General features: G+C 40.9%; 1 protein-coding gene across 1 annotated transcript in view; it reads right to left on the bottom strand.

The window, feature by feature from the left end:
* The window catches only part of COL15A1 (collagen type XV alpha 1 chain), a 157,466-nt gene that overhangs the window by 102,253 nt on the left and 31,932 nt on the right, over positions 1-23,281 (bottom strand). The window contains exons 3-5 of the mRNA XM_069809271.1: positions 4,682-5,229; positions 1,197-1,271; positions 634-729 (exon numbers count right to left, since the gene is read on the bottom strand). Of these exons, the coding sequence (XP_069665372.1) occupies positions 634-729; positions 1,197-1,271; positions 4,682-5,229 (719 nt within the window). The remainder of the gene's footprint in view (positions 1-633; positions 730-1,196; positions 1,272-4,681; positions 5,230-23,281) is intronic.

Here is a 23,281-nt window from a genome sequence, read left to right on the forward strand (position 1 = left end):
GAGTGGACTGGATCGCTTCAGCCTGGCACAAGAAGGGAGGGGGAACATGATGTGATAGGAATCTCTAAAATCACAAATGTTATGGTGAGTAAGGAACAATGTTTACTCCGTCTTGTGCAGAGTAACCACCAAATGAAAGTTGCAGTTAGCATGTTCAGAAGGGCAAGTAAAAGGTGAAAGTCCATCAGAAAACATGTCATTAAATAAACTAAGTACCTCTGCAGCAGGAAGCTGAGGATGGTAAAATTCCCATGGGTTAAAAAATACAAAGCAAGAAATTCAAGAGCAAAAAACTCAGCGGAGGTCCACAAAACACAAACAGATACACTCTTGGCTCCAGCATTTCCTGAGGTGGAAATTGTTGCAGACTGAAAGAGTATTCCCGGTAAGTGTCATATTTATGTTCCTGATCTGTTATTATACTCTTCCCAAAGTACTGGTTGCTGATTGTTGTCAAATATACCAGATTTTTGATCTGACACAGCACAGTGATTCTTATGGATGGGTGCATGTTCTCACAGGTGCCTTTGGAAGTTGTCACATATGAAAAACTAGTGACAAAATCCAGACCTCACTATCTAAAAAGGTAATATTAAACTGAAAATGTAAAGCAAATAAATCAAATATATTTACCCTTATGGGAAGATGAGAAGGTGCAAGGACTTCTTGTGTCTCAGAAATACCTTCCTGTTCTTGAATGCTGCCATTGCCACTGATGTCCCCTGAAGCCTGTGCAAAACCCAATCATGATAGCAAGTTCATAAAAGTCAGGGGAAAAAAAAAAAGTATGATCTTGATCTCCAAGGAATTGGCTACTTCAATGCAGGAAAAAACTGTCTTTTTTTTTTTTTTTTCCAGTTGGTGAAGCCTCAGTGTCATTATGATGTTAACTTATTTCAGTACTTACAGCATTTCATGAAAATAACCCTTCAAAAAAAATAAAAGTCATAGTTCATTTTCTGAAAGGTGTTATAGACAACAGAAGATCATGCTTTTTGAAAAGTCACAGTTTTAGGGGCTGTGTAGTCAAAAAAAGAGATTCCCCCACACGGATAGTTTTAAGTATGATACTATGTTCCCAAGAAGAAATACTCCATTTAGTCTTATGAAAGATGTCTAATGGCAAATGACTTTGAAATGTCAAAGTGCTCTGAGGCACTGGGGATAGATAAATAAGTGTTTATAAGAATACTCACATAAGGGTCATCATCTTCACAATGATCTTCAGTAGCCCTTGGGTCAGATTTGATTGTCAGATGTTGAATTGAGCCCTACATGAAACAACAAAAACAGTTCAAGGAAGTAATATTTTAAGTAGCATGTGTGAAGTGGGGGTGGAGGGGTGGGAATTAAGAAAAAAACCCTCAGACTTTGTTCTCATTTGCTTGGAAAATGATCTGAAGCATAAAATTTTATGATAATATATCCACTTTAAAAACGTAAATATGTTCTTATGTTTTCCTTTTGCAAGATACAGAAAAAATTGAAGCTGCCAGGACACAATGACTATCATGTCCCAATGACAATGCAATTGCTACACGGTATTGTTAGTGCCTCAATTGAAGAATCTAATCCTAGATTATGTCCTAGAGTCTGTAAAGCACTGGATGCTTTTTCTAGTTAAGTGCATTGCAGCTCCAAAAGTGGCATGTGAAAACCCCTAAAATTGGAGACAAAGGATGGGAAGGAAATACCAGTAAGTGATGAAGTGGGTCAGGGAGAAACCAGCTTAAAACTTTCCAAAGGGGAAAGAAAGGAGATGGATTTTCGGATAACAAATGTTTGTTTTTTCAGAGTTACAAATTATATTTCTCAGTCTGACATGCTGAAGGAGCAGCAACAATTTCATTTTAAACATTTAAGTCTTGTTTCTTAGATTACAAAGGCTCAAAGTGTTTTAAGAAACACGTGGGGGATGTTTCCTTGTTACGAGATCTCACAGAGTTAGGCATGGTGCACACGTAGGACACAAAGATGGATATTGAAATCAAGAGCCATCTTACCCAACACATAGGACCTGCCTCTTCCCGCTTTGCTGACTGTATATTTTGTTTCTCTGCTTTTGTATTTTCTGTAGGGAAGAGCCCGAAGAAGCTGACAGATTTAGTCTTTATCTCTAGACCGACACAGAATACTTCTCAGTCCAGTGATTTACGTCTCTTCAGGGAGCGAGAACGTTTACACCATGCAGTGATATCTCGGTTGTGCTCTGTCTGCTGAGTATTACCGCAGACACACAGCGGATCCGCTCACTCAGGGGTATAGAAAGCCTGAGTCTCGGTAAGGAAAACTGCAACTACTCTCGAGATGAGAAAAAGTAGTTTGCTTTGCTGCTACTTAATGCCACCCAAAATTGCAAACTCCAGAGGAGGAGTAGCTACCATTTGTATACACTGCTACATCTGACTTTCTGCTCGCTCTTTCCTCTCTGCAGCGGTCCTCTCTCCCTGTCCTGGAAGCATTAGGGAATTATAAGCAGGGAAGTACTTTAGAAGCAATATTTCTGGTGGCTTCTAGAATATTTCAGAAAGGAACAAAATCTGAGATTCTATCTTCAACGATCCTCTAATTTCTGTGCCTTCAAAGACCATGAAACTCCTGCAGTTGGTGCCTCCTTAGTCTGCAGGCAACAGCTCAGTGAACTGAACCATCCGATTTCTCTCAAAACTTAATAATGGGCAACTCTGATATTGTGCAATGTCAGACTAACTGAACAGTTCACTGAAAAATTATACATGATACGAGGCACAACCAGACACTTAAGCAGTCTCTTGGAAGCGATGCTTTGTTTTCACAGTATGAATGAATCCCATTTGCAGAACGTGTTTTTCTCCTCTTGCTCTAATCTGCTGCCCTGGATGGTGAAGGAAGCAAAATGGAGAGCCCTAATGTTTCCCAAGTGTTGCTGCTAGCCAATTACTCCAACCAGGAAAGTCATGGCCCAGTCTGCCACGGTAGGAATGGTAGATATGAGGTTATTGTAGTTCCCCCCTGGGTCTTGTGCCTGCTGCTGCCTTCCCTGTTAAATCTGGTTTGCAGAGTCAAGCATCATCACTGATTCAGCTATATTTAGTTGTTGTCTGATTTCTACTTTTCTTTACAAGCACCAGGGCTAGAATTTCCTTTTGTTTCCATAAAATCTGATGATAGTTATGTCCTTTTGCGCCTGGCAACCAGAGCCTTAGACACACAAATTCCCATTAGCCAGAGCAAACCAGCAACTGACATCTATTCAGAGACATTTGCACAATCTGCTGTGAATTGTTTCTATTTTGGGCAATTGATGGAAACAGTTCTTGTCATACAAACAGAGCTTGAGGAGGACTCAACCATTTAGTTTTTCTACCCAAAAGCAATTGTGACATACGATGCACAAAGAAATAAAGGCACAAGACCTAGAGTACACGTCACAATTAATAGGACTGAAGCAATCACAGTATTGACTGAAATGTATGTCCTTGATATAGCATACGGAACAGCCTATTTCAGTGGAAATGCCTTAAAGTGTAATCCACCATGCATTCTTGTCACTATATTTACAGATTGATCAGTGATAATCTCAGCAACTGATCATCACATATGCGTTTTCCGGGTGGGGTACCAAAGTGGTCTCATTTTCTCGAATGTTTCTCATTCCTACTTACTAATCAAGCAACCCCAATACTCCAGTCATCCCATCTGTCTAAGCAAGGTAGTACCAGCAGGTAATTTTCCTATATATCCCTTTCCACCACTTATTTGCTGCTAATCAATATATTCCTGTAATTCTAGGTGCTTAGACTAATCAGATAAATGATAAAAGTACATTATCCTTGTTGCTTACCAGATGGAGCTCGTGACCTGCCAGTACACCTGAACTTTGGAAGGAACATCTTATTTCTCTAAAGCAAAGGTTCCACTCAGTTTTGTGCTGCTGCTTTACTAATTTAGGGGAAGAGATATTAATCGCACAAAATACTGTACAAGTTTTGAAATACAAGGGAAGTACAAAAACAAGACAGAAAAAGTGTGACATTTCCCTTTCAGTTTGACAAGGAGTCAACCTCACACATATTGACAGCTTTCACATTTCCATTTGGAAGCTCAATGGCTGAGAAATCCAGTTGGGATGCAGCAGGAAGGATGCTTGCACTCAAGCTAAGAAGGCTTGGGAGTCTTGTAGTAGTGGTTTTAGTCAATTCTAGTTTTCTAAAGCACCTGATAAGCTTCAAGTAATATATAAATACAGCTTTAGCTTCCAACTGTCTTTATCTTTGATGAGATCATTCTCTTCCTTATGTTGAATGTGAAATAAACATACCTAGCTAATAAGAATTTAAAATATTGACTTTCTACTAAGGTGTTACTCTCAGAAGTTAAACAAATGGTTACTCTGAAATCTGCCGTTCATAAGAAGGCCAAATAAAGTTATGGGATATATTTCTTTTGAAATGCCTAGTATTCAGACTGAGCATTGAGCTTAATGTGTGGACCATTGATAAACTTCTGAGGTTTTAGGAACATTTGCATTTCAAGCCAGAGTTTATAAATCTGCATTGCCTGAACCCTAGCCAGTTATGGAAAATACAAGCTATATAATTTGTAACTTCATTTGGGATATAACCATCATAAGCAGACTTTCCTGGGTAAAGAGTGCATGCATAAAACACTGAGGCATGTGAATTTATCAGACAGTACTTACTGTGAACTTTTCCAATCCTGTGGCTCCTGCATTACCAACAAATATCCCAGAGCCGGATTCAAATACCAAGGCTTGAGCTGACCTTTGAAACTGAATTCTCTGATATTCTTCACAGTCCATGAACAAAGCAATATCATTTCCCTGAACAGTCACTGTAAACCTGTTCCACCTGTTAGTCATCACTGGCACTTTAAATGAAGCAGCCTCTCGGGAGATATGGGAGCCAGGCTCTGTGTAGTACATAATTATTCTCTGGGTGCCGTCATCAACCGATGAAAGTCTCATTCCCAGGTAAATAGTTTTCTGGAAGGCATCTGTTATTGCAAATAGCACCCCTCCACGATCACTGTTTGGTTTCACCGTAACTACGATGGCAAAATCTCTATAGAAAGGCAGTGGTATGACAGCGCTTGTCAATCGACCGATGTTAGCATCTGGACCGAAGCTGTAGGCTGGAAACCCTCCATAGCCAGTGACAAAGTAGACAGAAGGTGGAAGAGGAACTCCTATTAACTCCGTGAGGTCAAGATGTCCTTTTGAACCTCGTTCTGTAAAGTGTGTGAGAAAACCCATGTTATTCATTCTAGAATTTAAACCATTTAATTTAAATGATTTAAGGCCTTAAAAACCGTAATGCAGTGTTATAATACCAGCAACATACTTCTAATACTTTAGGCCCCAGTTCAGTTAGTGCTTAAACACATCTAGCTAAGTACACGTGTCCTTCTTTGTCCTTTAACTAACTGAGGTTACTCATATACTAAAGGCACACGTAAACATTTGGTAAAACTGAGTGGTAACAAGTAGTTCCTGCAACATATATTTCACTTCAGCTGTCCATAAACTACAAAGAAAATTGCTGAATGTGCTTGCAGAGTGGGTTCAGTGAAGACTGAGCAACCTTTTGTTTTCTCAAATAAACTGAGATCCTTTATCCTCGCAAACTAAGATGACAGCAAGAGTTCTTTACAAATGGCATGACACAGTTTCACAAATACAGGATAAAAATTACAGTGGATTTGCTTTAGCCCGTGCAGTTACCTGCTTCTACAACAGAAGTTAGATTTTATTTATGCCCTTATTCTCAGATTTATCTCCTCAGTTGCACTGTGTACATAACAAATACTATTCAGCAATCAAAATTCAGTTTTGAAATGGGAGTATTTTTGCTTTGGCAAACACACGGAATTAAGTATCCCAGAGAGACAACTCCTTCCTGGCAATGAAGGAGCAATGACAACAGCTAAGTATCTACACACAGTTTTAACTAGAGCCTTGGGAAGGCATACTCTAGCAGCATAGCAGAAACAGAACTTCTAGCAATTTTCTCCTAAGAAGTAAAAACAAGCAAAAAAAGATACCATTTTTAATCATAATGCATGATTCAGATCTGAATTTATACAGAGCTCCCCTCAAATCTGAAGCCTTTCCTCCCTTTGCAATCTCCTCTAACCTTACATTTTTAAGTTTCTCATTTTATCTAAAAGTCTCAATTCTTCTTACTGGTGTACATTTTCACCCTTTTGAGAATATTTGTGTTATGCAGAAGCAAACAAAGTGCTAGTGTATGTCTTAATGTAGCTACATCACGTAAAACCATAATCACTCGTAAACTCCAGTTCATGACTAAGTAACTGCTGGCTTTCTCAGCAGACATGAAAAAAAGATCTCCATGACCCAAGAAACTCAGATTTTTAAATCATGTTCTTGATCAAATGCATCCTAGCCTCTTTCTACATTCTTCTTTGCTGAAAATCTTCAGATCCTGGGTGAAAGAAAACATGTATTTGGAACCTTTCTTTATCTAGTTCCTTTCTTTATCTACCTCACACACCAGGCTACCATGGTTCTCAGATTAGCTCCATCAGATAAAAAAGTACCGTGGAAAACAGAGGTCTTGTGGTAGAACCGTACAGATGAGGCAAACAGTCTTGAAACCTCACTAAGAACAGGTTGAATTCTTGTCTCATGCTCCACTTTTCCCCCTTCTACCACAGCAGGTGTAAATAACGCGTCTGGAAGAGTATCTGTGGTGGCGAGGTACTTCTTTGTACCTACACAGCCTCTCATTTGCGAGGGCTCCCACTGCTCCCTAGTGTTCCCGAGGCCCTTCCTTGTGATGACACCTCTGCATCAGGAAAGTTCCTTAGGATGATGTCCCCAGACAGCATTAAGCAAGGTTAGCTTGCTCAACGCTCAATTTTCAACACAACATGGGGAGAACTGATGCCACCTGTGGCAGTCTAATGCTGCAGACATTTACAGGGGACAGGCGCTAAACCCAGCCTATCTTCTTATAAGTACGTTAGGGACAACAGATAGGAGTCAGTCCCCAGATCTGTTTTTTGAACAAATACTTGCAGAAGCTGAAAACAAGCTCCCTGTCTGCCTAAAAGTAAACAGTGGTGAGACCCATAGAGCTGGCTCCCTGCTCAGCCTACCTGTCAAGGACCAAGTCATCCCCAGATAGATCCTGATGCGTTTCACCCTGAGATGACCTGCATTTTACCAGCAGCCTGTGCACTCCAGTCATGGAACGAGCTGAAAGTTTCCTGGCTGCATATAAAACCATGGGATGTACACACGTAATTACGAACACCTATTGCTTCGGAACTTGTAACGCCTGGTTTCCTAGGATCTGTGCTCTGCATCACTATTTTCATTTCAGCTCAGTACATCCTGCCAACCTGGATTACCTCAAGCTCTTCCTCACGTACGTAGGACCTATTTCTGCCTCTAATACCTGCAGCACTCCTACCTCCCTCCCCTACCCCAGTATGTGCTAAAGGATGGTTCCAAGCTGCAAGTATTTGTATTAACTGGCCAGTTCAGGCATTATAATTGGCCATCAAGAAGCAGAAATTGGATAATTAACCTCATAGCTCTCACCATAGCTTTTTCTCATTAAGATACTAATCTGCCACTCCCACATCGTGAGGTTGGGGGTTTCAAGAATATAACAGGATGGGTGCCCATTAGCTGCTTATATAGAGAGTCCTCTGTTACAGGGAAGATAATGGGATGAAATTAAACTGAGAAAAGGAGAAAATGTTCTTAATTTGAGGAAAATTGTACGGACAATGCCATCTGTTTGGCTATAGACTAACCCCTCAAGGGAGAGAGTGACCTTCCCCCAGGCTGGTGATTTGAAACAAAACTGTACAAAACAATTAAAAAGGACTGTAGAGAATAATTTCAAAGCTATTGGTTATAACATGACTTTTAATCTTTGTTCCATGATTTGTAAGCGTTCCCAAGTCTGTCATAATGTATATATTTGTGCAGTGTGGATTGACGAAGTATCTTTCAATTTTTAAACTTAGTTAATGTAACTGTAATAGCTGTATAGGCTGAAAAAATCCAAATGGAATAGAAATGGAAAAGGTATGACCGTCCATCTGAATACTGCAAACAAAGTGAACTGCTTGAAACTTTGCTTAAAATACCTGATTAAAATCAGGCAAAATAAAAGAATCTTGCACTTGCTCCGAAATCTGGCAAGCCGGTTCTAATGGAGAGCTAGAGAGAGCTTCTTCAGCTGAACTATACTTCTGCTATTCGTTATTCATATGCAGTACCATCCTGGGCTGTGTGTTGCAGAGTGGTTTCCATTGTCCTCGTGGCTTTGCAAAGAAACGGTAAAATGTTCTCCGTGCGCCAAAGATGTTATGGTCCAGTTGAAATGAATTATAATCTGTCATCTTCTCTGTACTTTAGCTTCAGCACTTCCTTGCTAAGGGAACTCATTAACTGGAAAAAAGTCTGCTGTGCTCCATACAGAAAAAATTTCCCTTACATATTTTTAGAAAGTATAGAAGCTATGTTTAGAAACAGAAAAACTAGCTCCTTATTCAGAAACTATTTCCCTTAGGCACTTTTAAATGCTTTGCTTGATAGATTTTGCCCCTTCCTAATAGTTTGAAAAGTGGACAAATTTTTTTTCTGGACAAGCAAAGCTAATGATTTTTTGATTGTGGATCTAATATAGAATCATGTTTTAAATTCACACATACATACACATAAAGGAACCTCAATTACAAATAAAATGCATAACTAAGTCATTTCTCAAGAGTAAAAAGGTAAGGAAAGTAGTAAGCTTGAAGGAGAATATAGGATCTGTATGTACATGCCAAACAGTAACATATAGAACACAAAACGCTTGTTCTTTTCACATAGGCTCTGAGATAAATGAAACATAGTTGCAAAAGGTGGCAGCAAAGGACAATAAAGAAGAATCAGGATTTTCATTTGAGTAAAACAAGTCAGAAGACTCAGCAAATATCTGAACTTCAGTGAGACTCGGTAGAAGCTTGCACCTATCCACTACAGAAAAGCAAAATAGGAAGCTTCTAGCCAAATTCTGTAGTTACAGCTCATCCCCAGCTCTTAATGGATTTATCAGGACCTACAGTTCCAGTTAAGAGCAGAATATGGACTTACAGCCACAGGTTTTGTTCCCATTCAATTATCTCTGATAAATTGATGTCCGCCTGCTGCAGCTACGTTAGAATAAAAATGCCCTCTTATTCCCTTAAATCAATAGGTAAAAGCAATGCTATTTTAAGTACTTTTAAGCCAGCAGAGCACTATGTTGTGCCAGTATAATTTTGTTTCAAACATGCATTGCTACTAAGACACTGGATATTGGGGAGCATCCAGAATTCATCCCATTTATGTCCAAGTTTCCTAGACCTGGGGCACTAGAAGGTGTGGTATGGAAGCAGCTTTAGTATTAGCTGTATTTTATCTCAAAAAAGCAGTAGAATACCATGAACTAGGATGGTATTTTTATAATTCGAGAGTTATGAGCTGTGCTACGCTTTGCATTTGTTATCATTTGTTGTTGTATGTTGTAGTTGGAATTTTTATAGAATTTGCAGAAAGCTGGAGATTCCCACTGAGTAGCTTAAGGCATGAGTTGAGAAGTATCAGTGTGTTGTAAAAATCATCCTGTATGGATTGTTTCAAGAATGCAGATGACAATAGTAGTGGTTTTTTTCTTCTTTTAATTCTATTTTTTGCATGTAATTACCTCACTGCTTCACTACTGAAAATAGTGTAACCATAAAAACAACCAACCACCATTTTGGCATTGGAAGATACCCCGTTTCCCTACTGTGTCTTTAGCACAGCAATCAATAACAGTGGAGGATCATGAAGCTCAAAATGGACTGGAAAAAAAGGCAAAGCTCTTTAGAAACAGGTACGAGAAGGGTTTAGTTATTAGACAGAGAAGCAGACCAGAAAGAAACATGGTGTTGACAGTAGAAGGGCAGCAGCTGGAGAAGTTGCTAAAAGCGGAGTTACTGGTGTGGAAATGGCATTCATGGGAGCATTTTGAAACTGCAGCTGTGAAGTGACAGATATTGTGACTTAAGCCTTGTTGCTCATCTGACCCCAAACGGCGCTGCTTTGCTCCAGATCGCTGTCAGGTATGTGTAGTGAGAAGAGAAACATACCTCGCCTTCACCCCGCACGAGCTAGGCAGGGTGGAATCACACACCTGTGGGATCCGAAATACTTTTCCACTGCTCACAAGGGGTGAAGTACAGGGGAAAGAAAAAAACCTGTCCGTTTGGAGGTCTATTACATTTGCTTTAATTGTTAAAACACAAACCCTGTGTTTATATCTTATAAATGGGAGTGGAGGCAGAGGCAGAGAAAGGCTCAGACTCATATAACTTTGCTTATTATACCATCAGTAACTTTTAGGTTAGGAGCTTTCTTTCACATGCAGTAGTTGTCTTTACAGAAAGAGTGCAGAGAGTAACCAGTGACACCAAAAGGCAAGTTACTCCAACCTAAGAGCTTTTGCAGAGGCATGTCACACTCTGATCATCTAGATGCACAGATTTGTCTCTTGCCCTTAAAGGGAATGGACCTGAGTTCAAGTCCATGGATGCAGATGAAGGACATATCCAGAGGTCGGGCTGTATCTGTACCATATAACTGAGGGCAGTAGCAAAGATCCCTGAATCATTGAAAGAACACAGATGCAGAAAAAAAACGCCTGGTCAGTTTAGGTGGGACACAGAGCCTGGCTGGATCTACAGCTTCTGGACTGCTCTGGGGACTGCGGTCGTGCGTGACTTCATACCGGCTGACTCTTCCTCACGCTTTCCCACGTGGAGCGGGGTTGTCCCAATGCTGGGCCTGACAAGCCTCACCAGAGCAATGTCAGTCCACTGAAATTAGTGGAAAGACTCCTTGCGAACCTAGCAGGCTTTGCATCAGACTAACAGAGTCTTTAGCACTGGATCCATGTACTTTTTTACCCATTTTTAACAAGTGCAGGTGAAGTGACATATGCCTTGTTGTAAGTGTATGCAACTCCATTGCCAAGTCTGAATTTGCCTGCCTTTTTTTTTTTTAAAAGCTATCAGGAACTTAAAGGTTTGTACTAAAAATTATTTTAGAAATACAACTCGATCTGGGCCTTTCTTACAAATAGTAGTTATAAACCTGAGATCTTCTGACACCTGGAGTCAAGCATGTGTATTTCCTGTTGTTTAGCTGAGCTCATATAAAACATGGAATACCTACAGCCCTTGTTTCTAGCTACTATGCTGCACTTCCACACAACCTAACTTCTAAGGTGGTATAAACTATACGAGCATACATGCTTTAGGAAACCTACTACAACAGAGTCAAAGGCTGCAGGGTTACCGATAAGGACACTGTTTGTCAGTGTACTTTTATCCTCGGTTTCATCACTAGAAGATATACCAGAAGCAGAGTTCAAAGGCAAAGCTGTCATCCCTGACATAGACAGAATTACCCATCTTAGTCCCATTTTAAATCACACAGTTCCGAAGGCCCAAGTCTGAAAAAAAGAAAAGAAATATTGACGTCAAGTCCTTTGAGCAACAGAAAATGATTACCATTGTATGGTGAGGCCAACCTGTGCTGCCCTACTGCAAAATAAACACGCTGCGGTTCTCCTCCATGCTGTAAGAGGGTGCTTGAGCTGGACTATCTCAACTACATGAATGCAAAGACCGAAGTTGTGCATAAAGGACTGTCATATTCAGCTGTCATATTTGGCCCTAACCACTTAATTTTTAGCAGTTTTTTCAGCTGATATTTTGAGGATTGTCACATTTATTTCATCCATCATGTTTTTAGCTAGAAATGCCTTTTAACACAATTATCGAGGTACACCAGCTGCTACATTTAGCCAAATTCTGCTCCGGGTTAATGAACCTTGCCAGGTACATAAAAGAGTCAGAATAACACGCTCAAGCAGATGCGATTTGCTAAATGTAAGAAGCCAACCACCCTGTAGCTAAAATCATGGCAGCTGTTTTTAACTCAATCAGGCGACGGCTCGGATGGCTCCAGAGGTCTGGGGATGGGAGTGCGGTGGGTGCTGGCTTTTGAATGCAATTATTAGTTTCCCTTTCTTTTGAATTTATAACTTAAGCTCACCTAAAGTTTCACCCTGTTCCTCTTCAGACACTTTTTATCAGAGCTGCTGTCCATAATCCTTTCCCATGCTTGGAAAAGCCCATTCACTCCACGGCTTTGCATGGTTGGCTTTGCACCCTGTGAAAGAACGCCTCCTGTCACTGCTCTTCACTGCTTTTTGCCTTTTCATGTTCTTTTAAGGCAATGGGATAACAGCAATATTCTACGAAGGCTTTCAAAACCAGACAAGGCTCAGAGCAGCCAATGTCAAGCACTTCTGTGTCTGTAAACTTGACCAAGCTGACCTCGCTTCTCTGTCCTCTTCCAGTCCAGATAATCATAAAACTAGGTTGTAAGCTCCCTTTCCAGCAGAGTAAATAAACCATCTCTGTCTCAACGGCACAGTGCGCAGCCTATGTTGTCTCTACTCTGCATTCAAAGAAATTCCGTAACTGTAATAGAACATCATTTTAAACTGGATGCGGTTGTGAGATGCAGTAAGAAAATTTCATCTTCCCTGCTGCCAAAGTGTATTTATTTTGCAGTTAACAAGAAATATTTATAGCAATAACATAAGGCAGAGAAGGATTTCCACAACTACAAAATAAAAGTTGATCAAGTACTGCAAAGGGAAAAATAAGGGAAATATTTTAACACAGTCCCAGATCTGCTACGTGAAATAGAGGAGGCTAGCGTCATTGCTGCTCTCAGAAAAACCAGCATTTGCTCTGCTTACCCGGCTTGAGCACATTTCTAGCTGCCATTGATACACTGTTGGAAACCATAGATAGAATCTACTGGTATTCAAGGCTGGAGCATTTTCTTCCAGATGTCTAAGGAAACCTCAGAAGCTCTTTTTTGTGGTGTTGCACATGCAAAAGTAAGGCTGCAGTCAGTAGGAGCTGCAGTACTTACTGACACGCAAAATCAGGCCTGACGTTCTTTTGTGGAAATCATTTTCCAACACTTTCTGCCAGCTCCCGATTTTCCATCATTATCATTCTGCCCTCTACTGTACAAAACTGTATGTAGTTCACCTACCAAAATAGTTAATTAAATATGCACCTATACTGCACAAAATAGTCTTCCTTTTTTTCCATCTTATCTTGTTTGAGAAACTTTATTTCACTACAACACTTTCAAGGTAGTAAAAAAAATTTTTGTCCTCCATACAAGCCCTTTTTTCAGTTTTTCTGATCTAATACTGGACTACTTTCTTATTGTTTTGTTAGCTGCTTGCCTAGAAGATCTACCATATACATTTGGGGGCACATGGCTTTTTGTATATAAACCCAAGGCCTTTCATTGTGTACTTTTACACAATGAACAGTTCTCCTTTAATGACAAAAATCTGTGTTTAAAATACATCCGTTTCTTTGAGTCACAGCAGTATAGAATATCAAATATAGAATAGACATTAGTTATTGTCCTTCTTTCCTCAGAAACAGATGAGAGGTAAAAGTGGGAAATATTTAGCAATTCATCTAGCGGAAAGCTAACTGAGCTGTTAACAAGAAGGTCAACAGACTGAAAACCATCCATTGTCTGTTGCATGATCCAGGGCAGCCTTATGGCCCAGACTATATTTAAGGTCAAACAATCACAGTGACCCACTTAATTTGTAATAATGAACAACTGTGTGCACAGATGAGTAGGCATACATGTGACTGTAAAGAAAAAGAAAGAACTTATGGACCTGGTAGATCCCCAAAGGCTTAGTACAAGAAAAGGGAATCATCCTTGAAGGGGTACGTTTCACAGGTAAATAAATGGCTCAAAAGGCCTCATAAGAAGAGTGTGAACCGGGCATGGAAGGAGCATAGAAAGTACAGAGGAAAGCGTCAGGGGGCTGCAAGGTCAGAAGGAGAAACAGCACTCTGATTTCCATGTGCCCTAGTGCAAAAAGCAAAGGCAAATTAGTAAAGATGCCCTTCATGGAAAAAGATTTCCAGACTTGCAGGAATACTTCTCTGTAAAAAGACCTTCAACCAAACATACACACACACCCCCCCGCCCCAACATTGCAAAATATTTACTCTGCATTTAGAAGCCTGCAAGGGCAACACAGCAGGGCACAGGCAGTCCAGGAGATTTCTGGAGTGCGTTGATGATCGCCTCCTGATAGCCGTGATGATGGAAGCAGTGAGGGGTTGCTGGGCCTCACGCTTACAATCAAGGAAGAAGCGGGTGATGTGAAAGTTGAAGGCAGCCTTTGCTGTAGTGATCGTAAGATGGTGTTCACGATATGATCATCTCAGGGTCCTGAGAAGATGGAACAAGGCAAACAGTCGCATTACAGCCCTGGACCCCTGAGTAGCTGGCTCCAGTTGAGCCTGCTTTGACTAGATGATCTCCAGACGTCACTTTCAACCTCAATGATTCTTTCATTCTATGAGTCTAAGCATATTTATAATGCCATAGTAATAGTTTCACTGCCTTCTGAAAGGAGAATTTTGAAGCAACCTGCTTTTATAGTATTCACACCAGTATTCGAGCAACCAAAGAGTGACAGTGACAATGCTAAAGAAAGAATTGTCACAAGCATGTAGCAGATCTATACCTGACTGCACAAACAATTTCTCTAAATACAAAGTAGGTTTCTTTCTATTTATATCTGTCAGGATTGCTATTTGTCAGCATCTGCTTTAAAAGAGATACAGATGTGTTTCTGAAAGTGGTGGGACAGGAGTCCTCCATGGTTCCTTTCAGTAGATATAGTCATAGGACACCTATACTCACTTAACAAGTTCCTCAGACAGATGCAAACTACCATGCCGAAAACTTCTTCCGTGCACTTTTCATTCCTGCTGTCCTGGTTTCAGCTGGGATAGAGTTAATTGTCTTCCTAGTACCTGGTATAGTGTTGTGGTTTGGGTTCAGTATGAGAAGAATGTTGATAACACACTGATGTTTTCAGTTGTTGCTGAGTCGTGTTTAGACCAAGTCAAGGATTTTTCAGCTTCTCCTGCCCAGCCAGCAAGAAGGCTGGAGGGGCACAAGAAGTCGGGAGGGGACACAGCCAGGACAGCTGACCCAAACTGGCCAAAGGGGTATTCCATACCATGTGATGTCATGCCCAGTATATAAACTGGGGGGATTTGGGGGGGGGGCGGGGGGAGATCACTGCTCAGGAACTAACTGGGCATCAGTCAGCAGGTGGTGAGCAATTGCACTGTGCATCACTTGTTTTGTATATTCCAATTCTTTTATTATTATTATTGTCATTTTATTATGATTATTATCATTATGATTATTTTCTTTCTTTCTGTTCTATTAAACTGTTCTTATCTCAACTCATGAGTTTTACTCCCCCCCCGATTCTCTCCCCCATCCCACTGGGTAGGGGGGGAAGTGAGCGAGCGGCTGCGTGGTGCTTAGTTGCTAGCTGGGGTTAAACCATGACATGTGGCTAACATAAAATATATTCTAGTTGGCCAGTTCTATCCTGAACACATACTTTGACTGATCAGATACCTGCCTTTAACTACCTGAAGCCTATTACGAAGCTGATGAAGCAAACTCTTCCCGGTAGTGCCAGATGCCATGGTAAGGATCAAGAGCCAGAAGCTGCAGTGTGCAAGTTCAGTTTGGACTTCGAGATGAGCCTGTTTGTCAGAGGGTGGAGCAGTGCTGACACAGCTTGCTCAAAGAGCCTGTGGAATCTTTTCGCTGGAGGTTTTCAGGACTTGGCTAGGCAAATCCATAATCCTAGTGCTGGTGATAGCTCTGCTTTGAAGAAGGGACTGGATCAGATGACCTCCAGAAGTTCCTTCTAAATGGCATTTCTTTGATGAAACATTGACTTCTTGGCTATCATAATGGTGTAGTAGTAGAAATACTCAGGATAAATGGTTGATTACTTCTGTGTACCCTGTCAGGTTACACTGATGGAGAATACAGTCATTTCCCTATTCTATTTTGGAATATTAAGAACAGTAGAAGTCTGAAAACGGAGTCTTTCAGAAATCTGATAGATCTTTCTTAACTCATGCCAACTTCCAGTATTTGGGACTATTGATTCTTTACCCACTCTCAATACTTCAGGAAGGCTGATCAGGGGCTTTAGCAACAGGTATCCACGAACCTTTTCAGCTTGGCTGTTACATCAAGAGTTACCATTTTAATTACCTCCTCTCTAATTTTTATCTTCTTAACTGACTTCATGCTTTTTGCTGGTGGAGCGCATGAACTCTCTGACTGAATCAATCTGCCTTTCTCCAGCCCTTGAGGCATAGATCGGACAAGAAACAAAACTCCCTTTTCTCCATCACCTGATTGCATTTAGGTGACATTTGGTGCTGGGCGGTTGGCAGCCGTGCATCATGGGTCATCTCTGTGTGTAACTAGTAGTAGTTACTTGTACCAAGAATAGTACTGGTGTACCACTCAGCCCAATAGCCAGATCAGACAGCAGACGTACCACAGAACTTTAGCCCAGACAAAGTAAAGCTGCTCGTCAGCACACAAGAATGCTTGTTGCACTGTAGCGTCAGGGCATGCCTATAGAGACATGGAAGATTTCTGCTTAGACCAATCTCACTTCGAATTAGCAAGCACTCATTTTCTTCCTTTGGTTTCTAATGAATTGCTGTGAAGCACAGGCTGGTGTTGACAAGCTTGTACCCTGCATAATAATTGAGCTCTGTGCAGAGATCTTTAATATCTACTTCTTTATGATAAAATCACCTACCACCTTTCCACCCCTATGCATGGTTGAGGGAGATACCATGCAGCAAGATCACTTGGCTCTTTTGTGCATGCACAGTTCTGATCTCGGCAAACGGCAGCAAACGAGACGTCATCTGCAGCGCACAGCAACCTCGCTCAGCCCTTTACGGAACAGAAACCGTGAGATGCATTCACACGTGCCATCTGCTGAGAATTTTTCTGTTAGGTAATCGTTTACATCCATGAAAACAGCTGTCCTTACATGACAGATGAAGGCACAGGAATGTGCAGAAGGCTGCTCCACAAACTTCTTTCTCTTGTTCCACAATTCAGTTTAGTTCTGAGTCTTAAATGTTTTCACCAGCTGGTACACAATATAGGCACAGTGTCAGGTCATTATTTACATTTATTAAGATTTCAGTGGGAAAAATATATTCCCAGGATAAGGTTTTGTGTATTTTCTCACAGTTGTTAATATATTTGCTAAATAAGATTTTGCTTTTAAATTTCAAAAAGCGCATTTAATCCTTTTCTGCTAGGATATATCATTTATCACAGGGAAAGAAACGTTTCTCAGTGGAAGTTACTTCGTAAAACATGGGTAGAACATAACTGCATCCATCTCCCTGGTAGTACCTCAGATGGGTTCTGGCAGCACAGCAAAACATTTTATTGATCTTTAAGATCAAGAAGGAATCAGAACCGATCAAAGAGTTTTCTTGAAGCTTAAATTTACAGTGCTTTCTTTAAACATTGCCCTTTTAAAGAAAGTCAGATTTTCCTCAGGGACCTGTTACTGATTCTGACATCAGTAGGAATGTCCTCATCAGTTTCAATGGATGTGAGCTTTGGTCCTGCACTATTTTAGTAATATTTATTCTCTTTAAAAATGTGTGGATCAGGAGCCAGCAGAATATTGAAGCAGAACCCTAAAGTAGGGCACAGCTTTGTGAAAGGGCTACCCAGATCTTCTTCTGAAAGCAAACATACTAAAAACCTCCAAATTTCTGACCCTTGGTTCCTCTGGTACTAAGCAGCATTTACAGTCACAGCAGCATAACGTAAAACTAACTTCTCTCGTTGCAGTGTAATGCAATTCACATTTCTTTGTGCCCAGTGCTGACGCTCAGCAGATCACAGTAAGGACCCTTCTTTGCTGGGTGTTGAATCAAATTACTAGATCTGACCTGATCAGGTTATCTGTAGAAAATTATGCCATGTTCTCCATGAACGTGAGATAGATGAGTAGTGCCTTCTTCCTCTGAACCACCTGGTTGTCGGAGGGGATATTTTCAGGGATATTTTCAAGACAAAGGCTGCACAGCCAGGCTTCATGAGTTAAAGGACATTCTCAGGGCTCTGTGTTGAGAATTCCATAATCCTGGCTAAGGTACTTGGGCAAACAGCAGCACCAGCAGGAGGGAAGGAGAGAAGGAGGATTAGCTGGAAGAGACGCACAAAGGTGTGATGCTGGTATCTGTGGCAGGAAGAATATGGATATAGGCTGGATGGAAGGGAACAGAGTCCTGGGGGGGGAATTAGACCAATGGAGTAGAACTTGAACTGTTGAAGGGTGGTTGGAGGCTCAGAAGGGACAGGGCTTGGGATAAGCAGGAGCTCATCTGAGGTGCTCATCTGAAAAGGGATTCAGCACAAGGTGGTAGAACAAAACCTTATACAAAAATGTAAGTTTAAGCAACTTTACTATTTCTTTAGAAATACAGAACCCTACCCCAACTACTTCCCTGTGACAAGGTCGGCACTGAAATGGGTTTTGTGCAGTTCTTGCACTCAGAATGACGCAAAGCTGCTATTGCATCCAGCCTTGTTCAGGTAGGGCAGGTGTGTGTATGAGAGGGAAAGAGCAGCCTTTAGGGCATCCACCTCCCGAAAGATAACTGGACAAAGTTGACCTCTATAAGAATTACAGAGCCTGTACTGAATATTACAGGTCTCCAATAGCATGCCCCTGTGGACAGGCTGGACTCTGGCTTTATGGAGTGAAATTTGTGCGTCCTGTAAATACGTAAACTATGATACGGGCAATCTCACTGCCAGCTGGAGGGACAAGTAGCCTTTAATGATTGCAGGAGAGCAGGAGCTTTTGCCTTTCACCACTAGGCAGCAACACAGCGCTTCATAAATCGGGTTGGAGCTTTGGTTTAGGAAAGGAGAAGATTGCTTATGGATCACCCGTGTCAGTGTCTGCTGCGTGTGCTCTTTTACAACATCTAAGCTAGCATGTGTTTTAATTTCCTTTAAGTTCATAACAAAACAGATGTGAATTATCACTTTGCCCTCCTTCTTTCACAATGACCTTGGAAATCAGACAAAATACATTAAACTAAGTCTGCTGCGTCTTTTCATGGGGGAAAAGAAATTACACTGCTGTTCTTGTTTTCTCTCTTTTTTAATCTTGCATTTTAAGGGAGAAAAATTCTTGCAAGGCCATGACCAACACCCTCATTGCCAAAATATGTATTTCTAAGATGATGGAGACAGTTCTTTTTTAAAGCACTGGGAGAGCTGTCTGACACTTTCCTAGATTTAACAGTTGTACGTGCCAGCAGAGAGTCTCTGCCCAAATGTGGAAAAACAGACACCTATTTAAAGACACTGACATAGTCTGGCACACTGACCTGGATATAAATTCTCATCCCATATAAAGAGATTTAATGGGAAGCCAGGACAGAGAACACATAATCGGCGGCTCCTGCAGTTGCTCCTGCTGTCTTTGCTAGCCCCCAGCTCCAGTACAAGGTTCTGTCCTTGGGCCAGGGGCGTAAGAAGGGTATGAGCAGATGGGAATTGTGCCTTATAATTTGCTTTATGAAAATCGGAAACCTTCACCCAGAAATGCTCCTTCCTTCCTCACACCATATCTCTTAGCTCAATCAAACCATCCAAAACCATCTCCCTATATTTCCCGTGAGTAATTTAGCACACCTTCCCGTTTTTCCTCTGACACTGCGAATGACCCAGGATTCTCCTGTCAGAAAATCCTGCTCCAGACCATCACTTGCATAGTCAGTGCTGCTGTAAGAAGACAGATGTCGTGCTCCCTGCTCATACCACTATCACGACATCTGTCCCATCACAGCGTTATGAGCCAGCCTGTATGTCTAGCGAGGCTTGCCTTCGGGCCAAATTCGTATGCGGTGCACAGTTGGACCTTGCAAACAGAGCCTCAAGCCTACCCAAGAACAGCCAAGGGCAAGCATTATCCCAAATATTGCTGGAAAGACTGCCTGCAGGGGGTCTTTGAGTGGGACATGAGAGAAACAAATAGCTGATATATTTGTGTAGCTTCTCCAGTCTGGCACAGTCTCTGCGTGACGGAGGCTGATACATCTATAGGATATCATTGGAGCTTTAGGCAAAGCTTTATGAGACCTTCCACTAATTTGAGAGTGGAAAATCACTTAATTGCAGGTCAAGTTAGATCAGAACAGAAAAATAAAAATATTACAATAACTGTTTTTAATTTTTTTTTAATTAAGGGCTATGGGCCTATTAAGATAACAAAAACTAAAGGATTTTTTAATGTATCCTTGACTGTTACACAGCACTTTGAGACCTAGTGGACTGTATTCCTCTCTCAGATGACTAAGCTACTCCTGCTTTTATGTTAAGCAACAGAAATTGATACTTTGTTACTAAAATTTTGCTTTCAGGCCCTTAGGACGACTTTCATTGTCTTCCAGGAGTATCCCTTTCATAAATGTTCTTCAGTTTAGGTACCTGACATGTATTATTGCTTTTTATCCTTCTAAGTATGTTCTCATATGTTCTCTACACTGTTGGATTTAGTAGCTAATAGATTTGATATTACAAAGGGCTGGGCGTCAGAGAATTTGAAAAGACATTGTGAGGTAGATGATATGGGAACTGTAAATCTAAAAATATGTCTTCTATTGGACATTAATATTTCTTACAGCTAAATGATTTTATAGCATGAATGCACCAATAAAAATATAGGAAAAAAAATCCAGCCAATGTAATCCTACTTCTTCCATCTTCCTTTTCCCAAGAATTTCATTTCCCAAGAGCCACATTACACTACTTTTATATCTTAGTGTAAATCACATATGCTTTTATTATGCTCATGTTTTTTCATTTCCCCAGTGAATGCACTGAACGGATTAAACAAAATATCTTACAAATGTCATTTCTGGTACAAAAAGTTCTAAGTTAAAATCCTGGCTAAAGTCCTAAGTGAAAGACCTTCTTGTTTTAAACTGACTCGTTAGTATAAATGATCACGTCCCACAGCACACTGTTAATGGAGCCTAGGGCCAGACAAAGCTTTCACAGTCAGAAACAGCGCGAGTGAGAACAACTTGCAGAAGCGTACTCTGCTGCTGTGGCAAATTCAGCCAGGGACCTGTAGGACCAGAACCACTGAAAGCTGCTTTAGATACACTTCTGTCAAAAAGCTCAAACCACCTCGTTGATCGCATCGTATTTTTTCTCTATTTGTGACAACATTAGTTTTCTAAATGCTGACCAACTTCACCTGCCATAGCTTTCACATTGAAACTTAAAAGGCTAAGAAGGCTGGGACAGAAATGAATGTGCTGTTCAAGGGCTTCTTTTCACCTCAGGACAGATTTCTTTGAGTTATTGTCCCCTAACAACAGATCACAAGTACAGAAGCAGAAGCATTTTCATCTTGCTTACAAAGGTCGGTTGGAGTTTTGCCAATTTAGTTTAATGTTCTCCTGACACTTTAGACTAAACTTGGAAAAAACCTCTGTACGGAGTCTCTAGCTCTGTAGGAGGGCAACCGTCCACTATAACCTGTTGTGTGTGGAGAAGGAGCTGGCTGGCCACTTTTGCCTTTACTCCAGTGGAAGGAAAAGTCAACTGGCCACCTGAATAAGAAACTTCTGTGAGCGGCAGAACTGCGGAAGCCTCATTTTCACTAGAATTTTTGTCCTGTGATTGGATTCTGTTGTCAGGAAAGGGTAAGCACTCTCTAAAGCTTCGCCAGCCTTTAAAATATCTTATGCAAATTTGCTGGTTCTCCAAACAGTCCCTCTTTTAGCGGAGACACGAACAGCGTTTCCCACCCTTACTCTGTTCCTGTTGCCCGAGACGCGTAAGAACGTAATGGCCATCGGGCCTCTGTGTCTTCGTCACGGTCGGTGCGTACAAGCTCAGACTCAAAGCAGACTCCGAAGCTGTCGCACAGTCTCATGCTGCAATTATATATGCCTCGTTTCCTTGTGAGACCAGGTTAAACTCAATGCATCGCTGTAATACGTGCCTACAGCTCTTCTCTTGAATGCAAATACAGCAGGCTCTTTCTTCAGCTCAGTGGAGTAACTGCTTTTACTACTTACAAACCACAGATTTCCCACTGAGGACCTCACACACGATCCTGTGCAACAGTAAGCTAAGCAAATCTGATTTTAGCTACACGGCTTCATAACCAAATATTCTGCAAAGCACCTATTAAGGGAATTGTCTTCATTAAGAAGAACATAAAAGTTTTCTTTAGAAGAAAAATGAAATTAAAAATAAGTCTACTTTAACTTAGCATAAGACATATTAATGGGATGGATGCTGGATATAGATATTTCAGACTTTGCACCCCATTCATGCAGATGGAGTAAATCAGTGTAGTGACTTTACTTTCACCTGGCTTCAGATGCGCACAGCCTCAGACATTACATTATCCATGTTTCACGGTCTTTCTTCACAACCAGAATTACTACCAGTTCAGAATAAATCCTCAGGTATAGACCTATACTGGCCTCACTGCTGGTTCTGTCAGATAGCTCCAAAAAGGCCAATACACTCTCAACAAGTTCTACAAACACGATTTATCATCATTTTTTAATGTTAACCCCCCACTTTTAACTGAAATAATACCATGGAACACCAATAAACTGGTGATTTTTTTCCAAAAAGGCTCCATGTAGAAAGTGACCATGCTATATTATTCCATGTAGCTGAAGCCCAGAAATCTTTCCTCACAGTGTAGCTGCATTTGCAGGCACACACCCCCCTTCTCACTCCATCCTTATCTGCCCCCATCACATCACCCCAAATGCAGTCTCACATGGTGAGAAACTTGAGAGAGCTAAACCAAACTTTTTCTCTCATTCAAAGCTACATTTCCCTCACGCTATTTCCAAGGAAATATGACAGGAGCAGTATGACAACATTAGAACAGCCACATGGATCAGATAATTCATCAATACAGTTCACTATTTTAATCAGAGTATAGCATGTAAATAAGATTTTATATGTATACCAAAGCTTGAGTTATCTAGCTATGACAACACTGCTCACTGCCTGGTGACTAAATCAGATAGACTAGATCATCAGATAGATCATAATTAACAGTAAGATCACTGACTCAAAATGAAATAGTAGATAACACTTTTCCAACTTGCTAACATTTATTTTAGCAGCTCTACTATCATGTTTAATTATTGAACTAATTGTTTTGTCTCTGAAACTTATTGCCCTCAAGAGCAGATCTCCACTGCTTGTATACAATGTGGATTAATCAAT

This window comes from Haliaeetus albicilla, chromosome 21 (genome assembly GCF_947461875.1).
Source record: "Haliaeetus albicilla chromosome 21, bHalAlb1.1, whole genome shotgun sequence".
Lineage (NCBI taxonomy): Eukaryota > Metazoa > Chordata > Aves > Accipitriformes > Accipitridae > Haliaeetus > Haliaeetus albicilla.